The following is a 23,414-nucleotide window of genomic DNA, read 5'->3' as shown; positions in this document are numbered from 1 at the left end:
AAGGGATTGTTGTCTATTTGAATCAATTAAATCCTAATATATACTGAAACACATTACTACTACATTCATCACGCACATTAACCCTTACAGCATGTGAACATAACATACATCTATATACAGTATGTACATTTTGCTTATTTAAAAGATTATAAACAAGTTACACATATACTTTTCCATTTAAAAAAAACACAGACAACTTCGAACTGTAATAAACTATTTATTAACGGTACAAAACTTTTATTTAAAAAAATATATATATAAATTAAATTGCGCCATCCAGCAGCTGGTCCAATTCAGACCTGGCGCATGTGTCCTCAGATTCGCAAGAGGGCCCCACGGAGACCCTCTTGTGCTTGGGCTGGCTCATCTGTGGACATATTAAAAATGGTAAAATTACTAATGATATTCATGCATACATTTAACATAGTCATACCTAAATTTAAAACATGCACCGTGACAGGTGTGTGTGTGTGTGTGTGTGTATATGTGTATATATATATATATATATCAAATCCAATAGTGTTATGTAGCGCCCTATACAATTGATCTAGATACTTCCAGTCTTTCCTTTATGATACAATTACCATCAACATTTTTCAATATAAAACATTTATTAAAACATTTAAAACAAAAATGCAAATGCAAGTTTTGAGACAAATTTTCTAATACAGACGTATTCTTTAGATTTACAGATCGTGGTGATTTTCAAAGGTTACCCAACGCGTTTCGTCTCTTTGTGAGACTTCATCAGGGGTGAACAATTTAATATCAGATCTTAATAGATCTTTTATCGGAAAATCTTGCTATTTTGCAGTAGTACAAGGTCCGTTTAGAGGTTCAAATTTTTGACTTAATAGGTCTTTTATCGGAAAAAATCTTGCTATTTTGCAGTAGTACAAGGTCCGTTTAAAAGGTTCAAATTTTTTAGCTCAAATGGGTAGAGGAGTAAATTCCTGGATCTTTCTATTCTATTAAAGACCCTTAAGCAATGGGCAGTTGCCCGTACTTGCAGCTCGAAGAATTATAATTTTATGTACCATTAATGTATCTTTATTGTTCTTAAATCTTAATTTGAATACAGTGTATAGGGTAGATCTTTGAAAAGTAGTCCCCTTATATAATTATCTGGAGTGTACTCCAATTTCCAAAAAGTTCCTCAAGGATCACAGGAGTGAAAGTGTGGTCCCAAAAAACCTTTTTAGCTCCTATAGATGTGCTCTCTCCTGTGTCCAAACACCAAGTCTTGGTGTTTGGACACAGGAGAGAGCACATCTATAGGAGCTAAAAAGGTTTTTTGGGACCACACTTTCACTCCTGTGATCCTTGAGGAACTTTTTGGAAATTGGAGTACACTCCAGATAATTATATAAGGGGACTACTTTTCAAAGATCTACCCTATACACTGTATTCAAATTAAGATTTAAGAACAATAAAGATACATTAATGGTACATAAAATTATAATTCTTCGAGCTGCAAGTACGGGCAACTGCCCATTGCTTAAGGGTCTTTAATAGAATAGAAAGATCCAGGAATTTACTCCTCTACCCATTTGAGCTAAAAAATTTGAACCTTTTAAACGGACCTTGTACTACTGCAAAATAGCAAGATTTTTTCCGATAAAAGACCTATTAAGTCAAAAATTTGAACCTCTAAACGGACCTTGTACTACTGCAAAATAGCAAGATTTTCCGATAAAAGATCTATTAAGATCTGATATTAAATTGTTCACCCCTGATGAAGTCTCACAAAGAGACGAAACGCGTTGGGTAACCTTTGAAAATCACCACGATCTGTAAATCTAAAGAATACGTCTGTATTAGAAAATTTGTCTCAAAACTTGCATTTGCATTTTTGTTTTAAATGTTTTAATAAATGTTTTATATTGAAAAATGTTGATGGTAATTGTATCATAAAGGAAAGACTGGAAGTATCTAGATCAATTGTATAGGGCGCTACATAACACTATTGGATTTGCTATTGGTTGTGGATCTCTCTAGTAGGAGATCAAGTGTTATAAAGCGACCGACTCTATTTAGCGCAAACTCTAGAGATATTGTGTACTATATATATATATATATATATATATATATATATATATAATTATTGCGAATAGTCGGCACTGGCTCTCCACTCTCTCTCTTACTGTACTGCCTGACGACGGGCCTAATAAAAGGTCCGAAACGTTGCAAAGCACCTGCTTGATGTAGTGAGCCTTTTTTGATTGAGTGCCGGAGATTGTATGTATATATATATATATATATAGACGCATATATAACTATATATATATATATAAATATATATATATATATATATATCACATACAGCTATACATACATGCATACATACTACATGGAAAGCCTGTTTTTTACCCTTTACTCTGTAGAACACCTCACAGTCATAGTGCTCCTTCTGAAATCAAACCCACCCATGACTAAGCTCTGAGAAGCATGTCACGCGCTGCACCAATCCCAACTCATCAAAAAGCGCTCAGTGTCTGTTATATGATGGAGCGTGGCATGGGACTTAGTCAACTCTCAGGAATGCTCAGTACATTTGTGCAATCAAGCATGGCTTGCCTGCTGATGGTCTGCTCCATAAATCATTGTCATAATGCCAGTTAGGTGAAGCTGCAGCACTAACCCACTCCCATGCACAAAATCATTACTAAGACAAAATCAACACACAATTATGGTGCCAACCATACATGCAGACCGCAGGGGGGGGTTTAGCTAGAGAAGGGCCCAGGGGCACTGACCACTTGTTACTCCATTCTAAGCCACGCCTGTCCATACTCCATTTATGTCATACTTAATCTAGTTTAGAAAGATCAATCACCAGTAAACTCTACTCACCTATATGAGGCTACAGATTGTATGCTTGCAGCAGGGACATGTAACCCTTACATGAGCACGTCATCCCTTTCTTCCAGGATACAGATTAACTACACAGGTTCAGTGGCTCTTACAATCGACCTGAAAGCCATCCGCACAACCTGTGTCATTAATATGTGTCCAGGATGAAAGGGATGGTTTGGCCACCCTATATAAGTGTGTCTGTTGCTACCCTGTTTGTTATATGAATTTTTATTTAAAAAAACACAATTGAATCACCAGTGCTACATAGCAAATAGTAGATGAGAAAAGGAATAATTAATCCTTATGTATACATACCAATTTCGGCCGCCTGCACGACCTCACAGGCCTCCACCTCCTCCTCTTCTTCAGGGGCCTCCTCTGGTGGCACCTCCTCCTCTGCTGCCAGCACCTCAGCCTCCACAGCCCACACCTCCTCCTCCACTTCCTCTGCCACCTCCTCCGCCATCCCTTCCTCCGAAATCACCTCCTCGGCCCTTGCTTTGGCAACCTCCTTCTGGGCCACCTCTGCCTCCCGGGCCTGTCTTGCTCGATCCCGTGCTGTGTTTGAGAAAAAAATGCCAATTAGGGGTCATTTGGACAGATGTATTAAGGCTTAAAAAAAATTAAATCCAAAGGTTATAAGTTGAGACAACTGTACAGCCAATCAGCTCCTTAGTGTCTTTTACACAACACAGCCTGTAACATGGCAGTTATGATGTGACATTTGGGCCATTGTAAACATCACAATCTATAATCCTACACAATCACATATATTATTCCGTTATGGAGACCAGGCTGAAGCGGGCGGGCGGGCCCATTTATAACTAATAGGCAGAAGCGGAATGCCTATGCGGTGGCCCGCCGGCGCATATACGCCCGCACACAGGTGCGGCGGACCATCGCTCAGCTGGAGCGGGGGTGGTCAGACCTGAGGCGTCGCCCAGACCAGCCATTGGGAGAACAGCAGCCAGATGGGCCATCTACATCAGGCCAATCAGCAGCTGGCCCATCTTTAGCCTCAGCAGAATCATTGGGAACACAGCAGAGTAGCCTGCCCAGCACTTCGAGTACAGTGACAGGTGGCCGTGGCTGTGGCAGTGGCCGTGCCCGAAATAGGGCAACAGAGGAACCAACCACCAGAAACATGGCATTCGAAGCGCAGGAGCTTGCCATCCTGGTGCCCCGCGCACGGGATTGGATCGAGTGTCCACAGGACAGGTTGACACACACAAGGAGATGGAAGATCTGGGAGAACATAACGGCGGAGATTAATGCGGTGGCTCCACAAGTTCGTGAGACGGAGCACATTAAGAAGAGGCAAGTTCATGTGTGTTACATTTGATCAGTACAAGACCAGTAATGTTTACATTAGATGTTAGATGGAGTAGGTCAATGGCCGGTCACGTTGCTTGGAGGCACAGACATGTTTGCCATTTTAATTTAATTGATAGTTATTGTAGGGTGAGTGTGAGTGTATATTCTAAGGGTTGGTTTTCAAACTTAATTTAATGTAAGTTTGGTGTCATGAGGCACATGTTGTAATCTGTTGCAGATTGCAATGGGTGCTACAGCAAACATGAGGAGTGACATGTATCAATATGTAAACTTTGATTGCAGGTGGCACGACTTCAAAACGAACCTCAAGAAGAAATTGACCCAGCGGTGGGAACACAGCCACACCTCTGGGGCTGGCCCCATGCCATCAAAGCTGAAGCTCACCCCCCTGGAAGAGATGGCAGAGTGCTGCATTGCAGTCGAGGAGGTCCGGGGGGTGAGCACCATGGACAGCGAGGCCCCAGCGGAAGTCATGGCTTCTTTGCTTGAAGGTAATTATTTGCCATGCCATAAGTAGCTGGTTCTAATTTTGCGTGGAATGTGTTGTAATTGTAATGTTCTCTTTCACCAGCATCCCCACCGCTTGGTCAAGAATCTCTTGAGGAGGTTGAGGAGTCTGTGCCACCTGCCACCAGTACCAGGCCCGTGCAGCAGCAGCAGCAGCCACTGACCGCGGCTGAATTTAGCAGCTGGGGGCAGGTGCTTGGCCATATTCAGCAGCAGGGAGAGTCGGCATCAGAGCGGGTGCGTAGGACCGAGGAGGTCTTGCAGGGTTTGGTCAGCAGCCACCAGAGTATTGCTGCTAGCCTGCAGGTGCTGGCTGATCAAGCCCTGCGCCAAAATGACCTCCTCCTCCACCATAATGAGCTTATGGTGGAGCTAGTTGCCAGCAATAGGGTCCTATTGTCAGCCGATTCTGGTGCATTCCCACCATCAGCACTCCCTGCTGCCAGAGGGGGAAGACCATCCCCCCCCCCTCCCCAGCATCTGCTCCACCTGGCCCACCATCTGACCGTGGCCGTGGCCGAAGAGCTGCTGCACGTGGCAAGGAGCCTGCCAGGGACAAACGTGCCCGCAGATGAACTTGTGTCCGCATTAATCTCCACCCTTATGTCTTCCCAAATCTTTCATTGAGCTGTGTGTGTCAGCTTCCTGTGTCCAATTCCGTGCAGAGGGTCCCCACATTTGCCCTCGTTTCGAATGTCATGTTTGGTTCCCCTGTTGCCCTGTTTCGGCTACCATTACTGTGTGCTGTACTTGAAGTGTTGGTGCTATACTTTTGTTGTGAAGCCACCTGATGTGTTCCTAATGATTCTGCTGTGACTATGTATGTCTACAATACATGTATTTATTATATATTATTTACTTTTATTCCTGCAATGGTACCTTTTAATTTGTGACGGTTTCTATTTTATTTTATAAGTTGATGTAATAAATGTTTATTTTTTCCCCCCAAATGTGTGGTTTAATTGATACATGTAGAAGTGACATGTGTATTTGTATTATTAATATTAAGTTGTGTTCATTAGTTGCAGTGTAAAAGTGTTTGAAAAGTGCAGCATATATGTGTCCATTGAAGCTGCAATGGTTCCAATTGAAGCAGTGACAAGCGTGTAATTAACAAGTAATGAGTAAAGGAGGTGATTGTATTGTGTTCAGCTGACATTGGTTGAGGTGCGGCCGTCCTGATTAGGCGTTCCGATTGCCTAGCGCATGACCGAGTGGTGTCCGCAAAGCAATACTTGCTTATGGACACCGCATATTTCTTGCCTTTTTGTTCGCGTGCATTCGGCGTGCTATCCGAATGCACGCCTACCAAAATAAGTGCACTCCCCCGTGTCCGCCCATGTTTCCGCCCAGTTTAGCCCACTTTGAAACTACGCCCCTGTGTATTTCCGAATGACGCCCATATTTCCCGAGTGATTGCGGGGCACATTTCTGGACGGTATTAGTGAGAACAAGTACGTAGACCATGCGTGGCACATGCGCATAGCGTTCCCCACGCATGCGCAGACGGCTAAAAACCGCCATCCGAAAGTATTCGGAAATGTACGCACCAACCAGAATAAGGCCCTTAGTGAGATCCAATATTTTATCTCTGATCAGTTTGCATTGTGTGCCCTCTACACACATCACAAATTTAATATAAATGAATCTTAAGCAGGCGATTAATGTGGGTGCCTTAATGGAAAAACGCCTCTTTGTTAGAGAAAAAAAATCAAAGCTAATTGATTTCTTTTAATTTGAAATGTGTATATTGCACGAAAAGACATCCTTATAATACAAATACAAACTATACTGAACATCACAACCTTGTTCTGTGACCTGAATAATATCTTTGTTCCTCTTATGTCCTTATATTGTACAGCAACAGAGTAGACACACCAGGAGGGGTAAATCAAATGACTGATGATCTAAGTAAACTTGAGAATTGGTCAAGAGCATGGCAACTACAGTTTAATGCTAAAAAATGCAAAATTATGCACTTGGGACTCAAAAACCCAAAAGCTCAATATAGTATCAAGGGTACTATAATGGAAACTACTGAGGAGGAAAGGGATCTAGGAGTCACTATTTCAGGGGACTTAAAGGCAGGAAAGCAATGTAGCAAAGCAATGAGGAAGGCTAGTCAGATGCTTGGTTGCATAGGGAGAGGAATCAGTAGCAGAAAAAAAGACGTAATAATGCCACTTTATAGGTCATTGGTACGGTCTCATCTGGAATACTGTGTCCAGTTCTGGAGACCGTATCTTCAGAAGGATATAAATACATTAGAGACTGTACAAAGAAGGGCAACTAAAATGGTGCATGGCCTACATCACAAAACTTACCTGGAAAGACTAAAAGATCATGTATAGTTTGGAGCAGAGAAGGGAGAGGGGGGACATGATAGAAATATTGAAATATATGAAGGGTTTTAACATAGTACAGGAGGGAAATTTTCTTCAAAGGAAAAGAAATAATAGAACATGAGGACATGCACTGAAACTGGAGGGAGGTAGGTTCAGGGGAAATGTTAGAAAGAATTACTTCACAGAAAGGGTAGTGGATAAGTGGAATAGCCTCCAATCAGAGGTGGTAGAGGCTAAGACAGTAGAACAATTTAAACATGCTTGGGATAGGCATATGAATATCCTTACTAAGAAATAAGGATTAAAAAGGGTTGAGTTTACCTGAAGGGTAAAAAAAGGGGCAGACTAGATGGGCCAAATGGTTTTTATCTGCCGTCAAATTCTATGTTTTAAATTCTATGTAATAGGGTACACAATTATATGGAAACAAAATATACTAGTACTGTAGTAACCTTATTTATATTTTGTCACTCACATTATTCATTGCCCTTTAATGCACTCTTGTTTTGTGCCCAGATAATCTCCTCAATGTACTGTATACACCTGCAATCATTTGCCCACATTTTGGTGCCTAATTATTTGCTGTATAAATCAAAAGACTTATTTTTACTTTCATAAAAAGCAAAAAAAAATGAGTCTGTGAAAGGCATGGAAAATAATCACCTACAATCCTGCTTGAGAGAACACATCGCAGTTTATGCTTATTAAATATTCCTCTGATCTTGATTAGTTACGGAGCAGCTATGCCCATTAAATAGGTAACACTTTCAGCATGGCAAGCTCTAAAGTGTTCCTCTGGGTGATGCGGTTTATGCATTAATACAATCTTATTTAATTTTTTAATAATTATGGAACTTTAGGGCTTTATTTTTGTGAATTGTTTGATGTTTCAGGGTAATGATTACATTTTAATTTAAGTTGTAATTCTCTTCCAATGAACAATACACAATAAACTGTAAAGTAATCGCTATATCCCTCTAGGAATAGAAGACACAAGATGAGATGTAAAACAAAATCTTTTCCTGAGAGATGTTTAATATAAAAGCATTTGTTTCCATCAGTACAAAATCATCTGGTAACAATTACATATAAGCCAGGCCCAGACTGGCCCAGGGGATTCACCGGTATGCCCTGGTAATTTATGACCCCACAGGGCCTGTCGCAAACCAAGTGTCAGGGCCGCCTCTACCACTAGGCAGCTTTAGGCAGCTGCCTAGGGCGCCAGGATCTAGGGGGGCACCACCAAGTCTGTGAGGATCCTTGTTGTACTTAATGCAGGTGGCTTCTGTGGAACCTCTACGACCTCATCTCCATACTGTTTTTGAGGCATACTTCCCTATTTTGCTGCCCTCTCTTCCTGTACTGTGTTGTGGGTGGCAAAGGGGAGGGTGCTGGGGGCCTCCAGAGAAAGCAGGGGTCTTGACTGCCTACCTGGGGGGGCTGGGAGGACCACTGAATTGTGGGAGGCTCCCTGCCATTCAAGGGGATTCGGCTTGAAAAGCCGGCGGTCGGGATCCCGGCGTTCAAAATCCCGACGCCGAAATCCCGAACGCCGAAATCCCGACAAGGGGGGGACGTGGATCGCCCCCTCTTGCGGGAATGCTGCGCTCGCCACGCAGCGGGCCCAGTGCCTTGCTACGCTCGGCACACTAATTTATTCTCCCTCTGAGGGTGTCATGGACACCCACGGGGGGAGAAAGTGTCAGGATTTCGGAGTTCGGGATTCCGGCGTCGGGATTTTGAATTCCGGGATCCCGACCGCCGGGATTTAAACTGCATCCCCATTAAGGGGTTGGAAAATGGTTATTGGTGGCAGTATGGGTGGGGGGGGGGCGGCAAAAGGTTGAAGTTTTGCCTAGGGTGCTGAGAAGCCTTACACCGGCCCTGCCAAGTGTTAATGCCACCACGCATATATGCGCATATACACGCATGCGGGAGGGTTAACGAGTACCTAACCCCCCCACATGCCGATCTATCGAACCAGCTGTCTGATTTTAAAATAGCATCACTGTGGCTGTGCATCTGCTGGCAGTTGCCTCCTGGTACAGGAAGACAGCCTGCCGCTAGGCTGACTCACACTAGGGGGAGCTAGCTGCAATGGCAGTGTGCTGCTTCTCAAAGGCAGTGCTCTATGTGACTGTGCTGTGGAGGAGAGCTGGCCAGGGGAGGCAGGGAGTGGGACTGTCTGCTGCAGATGAGCAGACACACTATTCTAATGTTTGAGGGAGCTGGGGGAAGGGGTGTATGCTTGATTGTCTGTGTAAGCATGCTGTGTCATACCTTCCAACATGACCCTCTCCACATTGCTCTGTTTCTGGACTTCCCTTTGAATGAAAAACTTCCATTAAATGTGTTGAAAAACACCTTTCTTATCAATTACCCTGTTTGGCACAGGTGATGGCAGTCATACAGATGGAGCCGGGCTCCCTCTTGCTGGCGAATCGCCAGACTGTCTCTGCTGGCAATCCGCCAGCAGCCTGGCGTCCATCCAGGCGGCGGGGCGACGGGAACCCTGTCCGTCTCCACTTCAGGGAGACGGACAGGGTTAGGGGAGGAATTGGGGGGGGGGGGAGACGGGGAGGCGGTGGGGACCCCGGGTGACCGGCGGGGACCCGGGGGAAGGGCCGTCGGAAGGGGACGCGCACGCATCTCTTAAGTGCGCATCCCCTTTCCCAGAGCAGATGGCGGCTGGCGGGGGATGGCAGCTGGCGATTCTGCCGCCATCCCCTGCAAAGACAACGCCGGGCTCCATCTGTACATTCAGAGAAAAGTTCAGAAACAATGGAGAGGGTCATGTGTGTATGCTGTGAATCTGTGTGTACATGCTGTGTGCATTCATGCTATGTGTGTGTTTGTGTGTGTGTCTCTTTGCTATGTGTGTACATGCTGTGTGTATGTATGTATGTATGTATGTTGTGTCTGCAGTGTGTATGTATGTACGTCTATGTATGTATGCATTCCTCCCAACTTTTAAATCAGCAGGGTCGGGACTCCTGCACGCGACCTACCATGTGCACTTCGAAAAAATAAGCGTGGACTCACAAAAGGATGCGTGGTTTTGTGGCAAAGTCGCAATCCACAGCTCCAGTTTTTGCTGCTGTGGGGGGCATGGCCAGCACTCTATGAGCTGCTGCACATGCCCCGTTTCCCTCTTTCTCTGTGAATTGATGTCTATTCATAGCAGCTCTATTAAGTGACAGGGGGACTTCCAACTGTTCTCCCCAATGCAGGACACTGCCGGCCATAGGTGGGACAGTCCCAAAAAATGGTATTGTTTTGTAGAAGAGTTGGGAGATATGCTCTTTGTGTATGTACAGAAGAATCTGTACATACTCTATGTTATACCCTGTAAGCTGTCAGCGCAGAACAGTTGACAATCTGTGTAGAGCAGTCTCTCCAGGGACAGGCAGCATATTTTGGAAAGTTATTTGTGTCATGTAACAAAGATTACATTCGGTGCCACATCTATGTAGGTGATGATAGTGCAGCAGTTCACAACAATTATAAGATATGATATATACAGTATTTAGGCATAAATAATGTCTGCATAAACAAGCAGCTTTGATTTCATTGCTGTAGTGTTCATTATACAAACTTGAGCACCCCCTACTGTAAATGACACATTTCTTCTAGTGCTTGAATATGCTAAATAAATACTTTTACCTAAACTTGAGTTTCTGAGTCCAGTAAAAATGATTGATACGTTCTAAGATGAACTAAACTGATTTTTCATAGATTCACCAGAGATGTCAGTGACGCCTGGCAATTTAATTTAGTTGACGCATTATGCTTTCAAGACAAATCAGCAACAGCACTACAACAGCAGGATGTATGGAAGGGGGTTGCAAATGTTTAATTTTAGAGCGAATGAAGGATGACTAAGGCATAATTAGCATGGAACAAGCTATAGTATGCTCCAAACAAAGTGCAGTTTAGATACAGTACAGGGGCAGGGCCTAATTAAGCCTTCGGGGGGGCCTGGGCACTTTAGACAGGGTGGCCCCCTTGCACTTGTCATTACAAGCAGCAAACTGCATGGAAGAATATTGCACTGTCAAAATACAGAGTAGAGGCATACATACATACCACTTGAAAAGCCTTTGTTTGTCCTGTACCTTTACGCTGTAGGACTGTAGGCTCAGCGCTGCCTCTGATTAAAAACCTTCCCATGATGAGGCTGCTGCTGTCCTCCATGGACCTGAGAAACATGTAATGAGCACCACCAACCAGAGCTCAGCACAAACCTCTCAGCCTCTGCCCTCTTGTGCAAAGGGTCATGGGACTTAGTCAACTTCCTGTTATGCACTGCACACTAGTGCAGTCAGTGTGCCTTGGCTCCCAATGCTCAGCACCATCAATCTTTGTCACATTTGCAGATAGGTGAAGCTGCAGCACTACCCCACTCCCATGCACAAAACCTTTAGCTAAAATAAATAAAAAATACATTTAAATACATGCCAGCCATAGGGGGCCCCTAGCTAGAGGGGGACCCAGGGTTACTGACCCCCTGTGCCCCCCCCCCCCCCCCCCAATCCAGCCCTGTACAGGGGTTAATGTATGAATGGTCATTATGGGTGTGAAGGGGTATAAGTATTAGGCTGTGAAGGGGGGGGGGGGTTGGCAGCAATCAACATATGGGAGAGATTTCACTTTACATTTTGGTGCTGCAGCTTCATCTCGGTAAAGAAGTGAAGCAGAAAACGTTATTATGTGTGTATAATTCATTCCCCCCATACAAACCTCAGTCACATGCAGGCACAATGATCAACGTGATTTATATAACCTGCATAAATCTCCTTTGTCTACAGACGGGAGTAGTACTAAATCCTGGCGGTCGGAATCCTGACATTCAAAATCCCGATGCCAGAATCCAGACTGCCGAAATCCCGACAAGGGGGGGACGTGGATCGCCCCCCCCCCCCTCCCCCTTGTGGGCTCGCTGCGGTCACCATGCAGCGGACCCGGTGCCTCGCTAAGCTCGGCACACTAATTTATTCTCCCTCCAGGGGTGTCGTGGACACCCATAGAGGGAGAAAGTGTCGGGATTTTGGCGGTTTGGATTACGGCGTCGGGATTTTGAACGCCGGGATTCAGACCCCCGGGATTGTAACTGCACATGTGCGGACCCGGTGCCTCGCTAAGCTTGGCACACTAATTTATTCTCCCTCTATGGGATTCAGACCCCCGGGATTGTAACTGCACATGTGCGGACCCGGTGCCTCGCTAAGCTTGGCACACTAATTTATTCTCCCTCTATGGGATTCCGACCCCCGGGATTGTAACTGCACATGTGCAGAACGGGTCCCATGCAGAAGCAGTTTCCAGATAATCAGGAAAGTGCAGGTCAGATCGCTTATGCGATTCAACCTGTATTAGGCCCAGGATATTTTGTTTAAACCCTTGTCAAAAAAGGGGTCAACATTTCTGGTGGGTTCCTTTAATACCTTGGTTGTTGCTCTATTATAAAAAGAATAAACAGGGTTGGCAGGAGTGAAGAGAATGAGTCTCACTTTCATAACAACAAGCTCCATGTCCACCAACAGGGAAGGTGCATCTCACTTTGCTAACAGTCACCACCAACATCTCCCCTTGCTTACATAATCAAAGTGCAACAAGAAGGAGAGTGCATCTCACTTTGCTCACATGCCCCATGTCCACCTACAGGGAAAGTGCGTCTTACTTTGCTCACATGCCCCATGTCTGCCAACAGTTAGAGTGCCTCTCACTTTGCTGACATGCCCCAAGTCCACCAACAGGGAGAGTGCATCACATTTTGCTGACATGCCCCATGTCCACCTACAGGGAAAGTGCCTCTCACTTTGCTCACATGCCCCATGTCCGCCAACAGTTAGAGTGCCTCTCACTTTGCTGACATGCCCCAAGTCCACCAACAGGGAGAGTGCATCACATTTTGCTGACATGCCCCATGTCCGCCAACAGTTAGAGTGCCTCTCACTTTGCTGACATGCCCCATGTCTGCCGACAGGGAGAGTGCGTCACACTTTGCTGATATGCTCTAAGTCTGTCAAGAGCATACTGTACTTCTAACAGAACTGTAGCCCGTGGGTCGGACAGAGGCACAGTGCCTAAAATGCAGGATTGTCCAGCTGATATAAAGTCAGTTGGGCGCATGCTTATAAAACAAATATACAAACTCAATTTTTCATGCAACAAAAAGGACTAATTATTGTTATACAGATCAAATGTACAGATGATAAATCTGATTATCTTTAATTCCTATACATTTGTAGAATACATTTTTTGGTATAGGTATTAGATTAGTATATCACAAACCTCCCACCTATTATAACATACTGTAACACAACTATTATCTTGGAGGCCAGTGCCTTGTAAATTGCATCCTGCCAATGCAAAGATTATCATCTGCCACAAACATGTCAGTGTCTTTGAACTTGAAATGCTTCTAAGAATTAGCTTTTTGTGTATACACTGCAGACACATAAATGACAGGTATAATCTTTCTTTCATCTATAAAGAGAAGAGAGAGAGAGAGAGAGTGACAGAGGCAGAGATACAGACAGACAATGTAACCAACACAGATGTTTGCAAAAATGGGAGTACTGAATATTACTCTGATAAAAAGAGTGTAAAAATAAAGGTTATTTCCGCTCATACACATGAACTGATGTTTCCAGCTCTGCACCAGCAGCGCCTGCGTCTGGTTTACACCAAGGAGGTCATTCTGATCTATTCTCACAGTTGCAAATTCGCAACGTGAGCGATGTTAATGGGCTGCACATGCATTTATATGCGTATGCGCATGTGCAGGCCATCTGTGCGAGCGGACGCACGGATCACTGCGTACGGGGGGGGGCATGTGGCCGCAGACTGGAGTCACGCCCATGGGAACACCCAGTGTCCGTTTCATGGACTTAGATTTGCAAACACCTTAGAAATCATTCAATGGTTGGCGACCATCGAATGATTTCATCCATGCAAGCTGCAAATGGATGAACAGTATATGCAAAACATCAATTCGCATGTTTCGCATGTGGCATAATATGTAATAGCCATTATGGTGTGTGGTACAATATGTAATGGGCATCAGGGTGTGTGGTATAATATGTAATGGGCATCACATTGTGTGGCAAAATGTGTAATGGGCACCACGATGTGAGGCATAATGTGTTATGGGCATCACAGCCGTAATGTGTAATGGGAATTACGGTGTGAGGCAAAATGTGTAATGGGAAATAGGGGTATGCAAAATCAAGAAAAGAATTGAAGCAAAGGTTAACAAAACCATGATAAGGCGGGCCAAGGGGCAGGTCAATGGATGGGCCATGGGTGGGTCAAGGGGCGGGCCACTGTCCGGTAATCTCCCAACACAAAGGTGGTAATCCTATACACAGAGTGCACACACAAAGTACTGTTGTTATCGGGACAGAAGGTACGTGGTAGGTATTAGCCTAGAACAGCCAGATTCTCTAGTCAGTCACTGCATTTATGTGTGAACACACCCTCACTATACATCCCCAAACTGACTCTTTCATGCACAGTTCCTCCAGTATGCACATGGTGTTTGTACTGACAAATGTAAAATGTCTTTGCATTATTCTTTTTTTAGAGTGGAAGAGATGGCCCCACCATTACGGAATCTGAATAATCAGAATTACTGGCAGCTGAAAAATGAATGTATGAAAACTGGAACTCTGTATGAAGATCCAGAATTCCCAGCAACAGAAGAATCATTATTCTACAGCAAATCTCCTACTGAGCCAATAGAATGGAAGCGTCCTGGGGTATGTTTGCTGTATGCAGCATGAATGGATTGATAAAAAATAAAAAGGATATAGCAGTCCTCTGTTAGGATTCCTCTCAGGGAGATAATTCAGAACCTCATATGAAGTCACAAGACGGATGTATCAATCACATGAAAAACACAAAACAGGTCACAAAGAAAGTCAAAAAGTCCAAATAACAGTATAGTTCCTATAATGGAATCCAAATGATAACAACCCATAGGAAGGTACTCCTATAAAGATCTTTAAATCCAAACGTCGGCCAGACTTTTCTACCAATCACACATTTAGGCCGTGGTATAGAAAAACATCTTTATTTTTCCCAAAAATATATAAAATATAAAAATATAACAAAACGTATAGTCCAAATGGACTCAAAGGAAACAGTGGGTTGTCTCTAATATGAGAATGATGGAAGAACACATGTGATATGAACCAAATTTTTGGGGACAATTACCAGGGATGCAGTGCCACCAAAAAATCAAACTTGGAATATGTGTATATAGGATATTCAGAGGTCCATCTCCTTACACCACACCACCATGTTTCGACTGACATATTTATGTTTGAGGAGAACCCTCCTCTTTTCCTGATTGGTGCAGGGTAAATAACAATATAGCTGGCCCATATGTAGGTGTAACACTCCTATAATTATCCTTACCACTAATAAGGATAAAGAACATTTATGATTAATTTTAAAGTGATTGGACAAACTGTGATTTTCATATTCTATTTTAAGGTTATGGGTGTGTTCTGCCCATCACTTCTTTAGAGCGCGGGTCATCCATCCGATATCTTGTAAATGGCATTCACATTCAATTAAATAGATGCAGTTTTTACTATTGCATGTTATGAAGTCTTTTATTTTAAAAGTTTCCTCGGTACTTGTTTCCTAGCACGGCCACAATCGCGGGCATCGTGTACCTTAAAGTTAAGGTACACGATGCCCGCGATGGACCCGATTTCCTTTGAAATCAGGTCCATTTTGCCGGCAAAGGCGAAATCGCGGGCATCGCGTCGGTCGCGACCATTAACATTGCCCCCGATGCGACCGACGCAATGCCCACGACTTTTCAATAGGCTTCAATGTTAAAATAATTTTTAACATTAAAATCGGGAGCATCGCGTCGGTCTTGTGCCATTATAATGGCACAAGATGAGATGGACTTGATTAAGTCCATCTCACATAGGAAACAATGTGAAATGGGCCAATATGACCCATTTCACATTATATATGGCCCCGTCGTCACCCCACGATTGACGCGAACCCGAAGCGTGGCGAGCGCAGCGAGCTCGCGAGGGGCGGCGGTGCGCGTCCTCCAACCTTTTCATTCCCCTACTATCCACGTCGGCGTAGAGTTGAGAATATAAAGTGTGGCGAGCGCAGCGAGCCCCCGCCGCCGAAGTGTAGTGAGCGCAGCGAGCCCCGCGTATACCTGTGAAGTTATACGCGTCCGCTCGCCACGCTTCGGGCTCGGTGGCTTGCTGCGCTCGCCACACTTTATATTCTCAACTCCACGCCGACGTGGATAGTAGGGGAATGAAAAGGTCGGAGGACGCGCACTGCCACCCCTCGCGGACTCGCTGCGCTCGCCACGCTTCGGGTTGGCGTCAATCGTGTCGTGGGGTTCAGGGTGTAAAATTGGGGGTGTAGGGAATATTTTACATTGAATCCAATGTAAAATCGGGTCCCAGGGACCCTATTCACATTTGATTCAATTTAAAAATCGGGTCGGTCGCATCGCATGCGATTTGGTCGCATGCGATGCGACCGACGCAATTTATCCGACATGACCACCCCGATGGAAATTGGAGTGGCCGTGCTAGGAAACAAGTACCGTTTCCCCATTATCATGTGATATTAATTCAGTCACCTTCCTGGGTGGTTCTGCACATAATGCAGTCTTCACATCTGTATTCATATATTTTTATACAGTCACTTTTCTTATCTGTCATAGCACTGTTTTTGACTAAACTGTCCTTTATATTGTTCGCCCTTCTATATATGAACTGTGTCCTTTCTGATATGGCATCTTGTAGCAGAGGGTCTTTTATAAGGAGGTGCCAATTCTTCCGTATGATTCATTCAACCTCTTTCTATTGGCTATTAAATATTGCACCTTTCTCTTTCCCTTTCCGTCTTCTTTTTCCACAAATTTGCTTTTCAATTTCTTCTAACACGTTGAATTTGGCTTTTCGGGATGCCCATTAGCCAAGCCCAATAGCGATTACTGGTTTGTGAAATATACATGTTATTTCCCGTCAGTTTGATATACAGTAGTTCTTAGTTTCCCATTTGGAATCTTCTACATAAATGCATAAGTCCACAAAATGGACTTCTTCTTTAATAATATCATAGGTTAGCTGAATATTATATGTATTAATATTATGGTTATTGCAAAAAATGCTCAGGTCTTCTTCATTACCCAACCATATAAATAGGATATCATCAATATAATGTACCCATTTTTTTATATGTGGATTGTTGTTCCATACATGAATGCATTGATGATAACACTGCAATAGCCACTAACATAATGGGGCTCATGCCAGTAGCGGAACTTCTGATTGATGGGCCCAGGTGCAGAACTATGTGTTGTTTCACACCCTCCTTTGTCCTGTCCCAAGTACTTATTATGCCACACAGCAGTGGGTGCTGGATATGTAGAGAGTGACAGGGAAAGAAAATATGAGAAGAAGGTGATAGGCAGAGGATGAGTTGGAGAGACAGTGGGTGACAGGCAAAAAGTGATGGGAAGAGGGTGACAGGAACAGGCAGAAGGTGATGAGGAGAAGTAGAGGGCGAAAGGGAGAAGTAGTGAGTGACAGGGATATGCAGTAGGTAACAGGAAGTGGCAGATGGAGAGAGACGCAGTGGGTGAAAAAGAGGGTTACAGGAGAGAGATTGATAGGCAGTGGGTGACAGGAGAGATGGTGATGAGCATAGGCAGTAAAAGGGGCAGATCGTGAAAGTATTGAGATGGTACAGACAGTAGGTGACCCCGAGGAGTGGCAGTGGGTGACAGGCAGTGAATTACATTGTGGAGAGGCAGTGAGTTACAGGGAGCAGGTGACAAAGATACTGTAATACTGTACAATTTAGTATGTAGGCTCAGAATTGAAGTGCATGAGAGCAGCTCCTCCTCTCCTCCTTTCCACTGACAGCAAGGATTGCAGCAGAACAGAAGTGCTGGGTTGGTAGTGTAGAAGAAATAGGGGGGATATGTAGAGAAGCAGCAGTGACATGCAGTCAGGTGTCAACTCTTTCCATACCCATCACCTCCCTGAACCAAGATTATAGTAAAATAATCTTATTTTCTCAGGAAACTGTTGGTGCACAAATCTGTGTTGTTCTCGTGACTCCATTTTTAAACACATTTCAACAACATATTTCTGGAATAAAATTTCCTACCATCTGGTAAAATAATCAATGTTCATGAATAGAAGATACAAATTTGATTCCCACAATCCCCTAGACAGTGTAATATTTTTTTTATGACTTAAATCATTATTATTTTTTCCATGGGGAATGGTTTTTTTTTCAAGCAGTAGTTTAAATAAATGTTTAATTTGCAAAAAGTTGATAATAAACAAGTTACAGCTATTGCAAATAATATAGTTCAGTGGTTCCCAAACTTTTTAGAATCAAAGCGCCCTGGAGTATCAGAAATTCGTGGCAACCCTAGGCCAAATGTTTCTCAGTGAGGGTCAGATGCACTAAGCTTCAAAAGTGATAAACAACCATCCAATCAGCTCCAGCCTGACATTTTTCAAACACAGTCTGTAACATAGCAGGTAGGAGCTTATTGGCTGGCTATTTATCAGTCTACATTTTATCACTTTTGAAGCTTAGTGGCCGAGTGCTTAAGAAAAAAAAAATTAAATAAAATTGTGGTGAGGTGGTGAGGGACAGGATTTGCTTCTGTTTGCTGACCGCAAGCACTGGTTTTGCTGATTACATTGACCAGAAATAAATTAAATTGGTCTAGGACCACCAACCCAGGACCCCCTTTCAAGGGCTTTGGGGTGCCCCAAGGTGCCACAGCACACAGTTTGGGAACCACTGATATAGTTTTAAAAATGTATATTACCTTGTGTGATGAAGTTTCTCCATCTGCCAAGCCACTCTTCCCTGATGTAATGTCCTAAAATAATAGTATACCCCTCCAAATTTATGCAGATCAAAGCTGGTCAAAGTAAGCAAAGCCTCCAATCGTTGCAAGTAATGCCATCAAATTATTTGAAGCACACCATCTGCTTAGTCAAGCCCACTTCCTATTCTAACACCACCCACTTCCAAATAAGCTCCACCTCTTTTTGAACTGAGAATTTGTGAAGTAAATCAGGGAAAATCAGGACTATTGGGTGCAGTAGGTTTAGGACGATATTCATTACCATGGCTAATGCATACCCTCCAACATGACCCATTCCATTAGGTACAAAATGCTCTGTTCCTGGACTTCCCTGCCAGTGGCAGTTACAGATGTGAGCCTGCAGCACAGTCCAATATTCAAAAAAGGGGAGCCACACCTACTGCCACCCCAAACATCACTGACAGTTGAGGTGACCCCCCCCCCCCCCCTCTTTGAATATTGGACGGTGCTGGAGCCCCACCTCTGTAACTTCCACTGGCAGGGAAGTCCAGGACAGAGCATTTTGTACCTAATGGAATGGGTCATGTTGGAGGGTATGCTAATGGTTCGGCAGGCCTCAGGTGCTATCCAGTTATCCAGGATAGTCAGCAATTATGCTTTACTTGCCTTGGGCACATAAAGTATAACCCCCAATAATCAGCCCTCAGAGCTGCAATAATATCTGGGACTGGATACTTATCCTGGATCCCATGTGCTGGTGCATGAAAATGGAAATTTTTTTCTCTTCTTGGGAGAAAAATTATTGCAGCTAATAAGATTCCCCCATTAGTGGTGTTTCTGTAGTAGGTGCAGGATACGCAGTTTTCACAAGCATCTTGGCCAGTCAGCACCATCTTTCTGAATATATCACCCACAATATAACCCCGATAAAACCCTTTTCTGTACACCATGCACACAAAATAGGCCCCAATCTCTATCTTCCCTACACATGCAGTCAGTGGCCATCTTTTGGTGATATATCCATGATGGCACCGAATGGGGAGATCAGAAGACTCTGCCACTGTCTCAGATGCTTCTGTATGTTCAATCCTATGAAAATGTAGTTGGAAAGATGCAGTGGCAGACTGATAGCGGGGACAGGGCTATGGACCGTTTTATAGATGTGGTGGGGCAGGTGTTAAAATACAGATGTACTGTAGCTGCGCTCATCATTGCCAGATTGCCACGTGCCTGTTTGTAATTTGCAGATTAGTAATTTTGTTTGTAATTTGCAACTGAGGTTCAGAATAGACACTGTGCGATATTGCTGCTCAGTGCTTTTCTGTCTGCCGTGGGAGCAAATGGCAACTGGCTATATATCTTTACCTTTGAGTAGGTTTATGTATATTGTCGAAGATGATGTGCATAAAACTCTGCATGCATTCTTTCCTATTTTTCTAGGTTCTCCAATAAAACACAGAGCAGAGGAATAGGGTGGGGTGGGGCCTGCACCTTGGAATGCAAGTAAAACACACATCTGCACATAGATAGTGCTATATGAAGTTATTTCTGTAATATATAAAGAACCAACATTAACACGGTCACTGAAATTAATAATATGGAAACATATACGAGTTTCTCCAGAACAATCTGTCATCTCGGAAGCAGGCATCACACTAACTGCCCCGTTTACATTGGACAATCCACTGCTAAAATCGGGAAGCACAAGCATAAGTGGCAAAAGTTACATGTCCGAACAGATTTTGTGTGTCAGGCTTGTTGTGTTGCCCTATGTTTTAAGTTGTGGTATTTATTACCAAGCATAATAGTTGGGAACTGGAAAACGTTATCAATATATAAAAATAACAATGTTCTGTCATAAGAAATACAGATATTGGTGTGTTGCATCATGCTTTACCATATATCTGTGTGATACCAGCATCTAGTGAAGATGGTTGGGTCAAACAGCCAGTCTGCTACCATTGTTTGCCAGTAGTATACTATACTATATGCAGAAGAACATCAGAAATAGAGCTATTTATGCCTCTTGTCTTAACTTAAGTGCTGAAAGTTGAATGAAAGTTCTATATTTGGAGCGTAGTGAACGCAACAGATGTGGACATGGTGGAACTGCAATTATGGGGGTTGTTCTGATTAGATCGACCCCCCACGTGTTCGCACGGGGAACCAATGTTTTGCATCTGCGCAGGCGCATTTCTGAGCATGTGCAGAGGCAGGGTGTAAGCGGGCATGGCGAACTACATGTTCACAATCCTGCTCGCACAGCAGTGAGCGGGGGGCGTGAGGCAGCGGGGGGCATAGCAATGGGAACACCCAGCGTTTCATGGGCGTCCCCATGAAAATGCTGGGCATTCCCAGGGAAATCCGGTGGTGACGTGGGTGCGAGGTGCGGGCAGCTGGTGTCAGCAGATGTCAGCTACCCGACTGCTTCGCACACAGGACGCTCGCAGATTAGAGACACCATAGAGGTGTCTCTGATCTGAATGTGCTGGAGAAATGATTCGATGGTTGCAGACCAAAGCCACTCGCAGTGCCGGCCGCCCCCAAATCATCCATGCACAGCCGTGTGGGGGGGGGATCGCCGGTGTGAAGGGGGGGGGGGGGGGCGGCCAGCACTGCAGGCGGAGTTTGGACCACATACAATGCTGCATAATTCACAGCGCTGCGTATGGATCAGAATAAGGTCGACAATTAGGAAAAAATAGTTTATTTCACTAAATTATTGAGCTATTTGTTTTCTTTCTCCACACAACTCTCCTGTTGCATTCATTATATCAAAGCAAAGATGAGAATAAATGTGTTCACCAGTTGTAGATTGTGGTCAGTTTGTGACAAACAATGCGGGCTTTCCAGAGGGCATAGTTAAATAGGATAGAGTGGCAAGGGGTGCTGGGTATGTGGTTGGCAGGATTAATGCTGCAGTGAGGCAGTTCAGTGTGCTAACAAAGAAAGAAAGAAACGGGTGTGGTATGCGGTACCGACAGTCGGGATCCCAACAGTCATTAGCCCGACATCGGGATCCCAACTGGCCGGACTCAGACAGCGTTCTGAAAAGATCATTTGTCCCTTTAGAGCAATTAACAATAGGCTGCCAGTTGAAAGCTGATTTATTTATGCAGCTCAATCTCAGCTGCATTAAATGACAGGTGTCTTTCCCGTCCTCTTCGCTCCATCGCTGACCGCCGACTGACCTCTCACCTAATCACCTCCTCCCACTCCCGTGTCCAAGACTTCTCTCGTGCTGCCCCCCTGCACTGGAACAACCTCCTGCCACCCATCAGGCTATCTGATTCCCTTACCTCCTTCAAGCGCTCCCTCAAAACCCACTTTTTTAGACTAGCCTATCCCTCCTCCTAACCTCTTTTGATCCTCCTATCCTGCCTCCGTTCCCCTCCGTTCCTACTTATCCTGTTGTTTTTCGTTTGTCCACCCACCTATTTTTAGTATGTTAACTCTTATGAGTAGGGCCCTCCTTCCTCACGTACTCACCCTACCTCTTTACCTCACCTGGGCTCCTGTCCTGTTCTTCCCTTCCTCTACTTCTTCTTCAGTCTCCTCGACAATTTTGACACCTACTTCTGAACTGATGCTGATTTTATTTCTACCAGCTATACCCCTATTTATACTGTATTTTTCAACACACTCTGTACGTTACCTTGTAATTTGTTTTTTGTTTGCTATGTACGGCGCTGCGGACACTTTGCGGCGTCTTATAAATAAACGTACTACTACTACTTTCAAATGACAGAATCGTCTAGTAATAAATAAGTATATTCTGCCAAACGAGTATAATGCAATACTGTCTCTGTTTAAAATTGAAACAAAACCATTATATTACCGTCAATATTTGGGTTGCAAACACCAGGTCGTGGGCGGCAGCAGTGTTCGCTATTTGTGATGACAGTCCCGTACCTCCTGGCTTCAGTGTTGCTGCTGGCCGGATCTCACCGGCAATAGCAGTCTCCTGCACGCAGCTGTATGAAGCGTGTTTTGGCTGGCTAACGCTCTGCCACAGAGTGGTCAGCGGGGCTGTGGTATGCCGCTTGGAGACAAGAGTACACGCCGGTGGAAGAGGACACGTGCTGCCGGGTGTCGGGTAGAGACTCCTCTGAGAACGCATTTCACCGCTCTCTGGGCAGCTTTTTCAAATCAGTGTGCTAACAAGGTGAATGTGAGTGTATGGAGATAGCACATGAGAGGAAGCTACCATTTTTGCATCAAAATCCTGGATCCAAACTGGTATTTGGAATATTCCAGGGCCGGCAGAGTTTACATTGCACACGGGTGCCGCACTTGGAGATGACATCATCTCCAAGCTCTGGAACCGCCAGCGCTGGGGGCAAGCCCAGCACCAAGGTAAGCTGCCGGGCTGCCCCCAGCCTCCGTTCACCCCCTAGCCCCTGTCCACAAGGTGAATGAATGCCGCACACAGGCATCTATTCACCTCCTCCCTGGCTCTGATGCTGTCTGCACACAGGCTTGGACTGGCCCAGCGGGGAGCCGGGAAATCCCTG

At 44.5% G+C, this 23,414-nt stretch overlaps 1 protein-coding gene across 1 annotated transcript in view; it reads left to right on the top strand.

The window, feature by feature from the left end:
• The window catches only part of CAPN6 (calpain 6), a 79,009-nt gene that overhangs the window by 4,068 nt on the left and 51,527 nt on the right, over nt 1-23,414 (top strand). Inside the window, exon 2 of the mRNA XM_083159377.1 lies at nt 14,632-14,806. Within this exon, the coding sequence (XP_083015503.1) occupies nt 14,642-14,806 (165 nt within the window). The 5' untranslated portion in view covers nt 14,632-14,641. The remainder of the gene's footprint in view (nt 1-14,631; nt 14,807-23,414) is intronic.

Source organism: Crinia signifera, chromosome 9 (assembly GCF_055691185.1).
Source record: "Crinia signifera chromosome 9, ASM5569118v1, whole genome shotgun sequence".
NCBI lineage: Eukaryota > Metazoa > Chordata > Amphibia > Anura > Myobatrachidae > Crinia > Crinia signifera.
The sequence above is the reverse complement of the archived record's forward strand: the minus strand, read 5'-3'. Positions and strand labels throughout refer to the sequence as shown.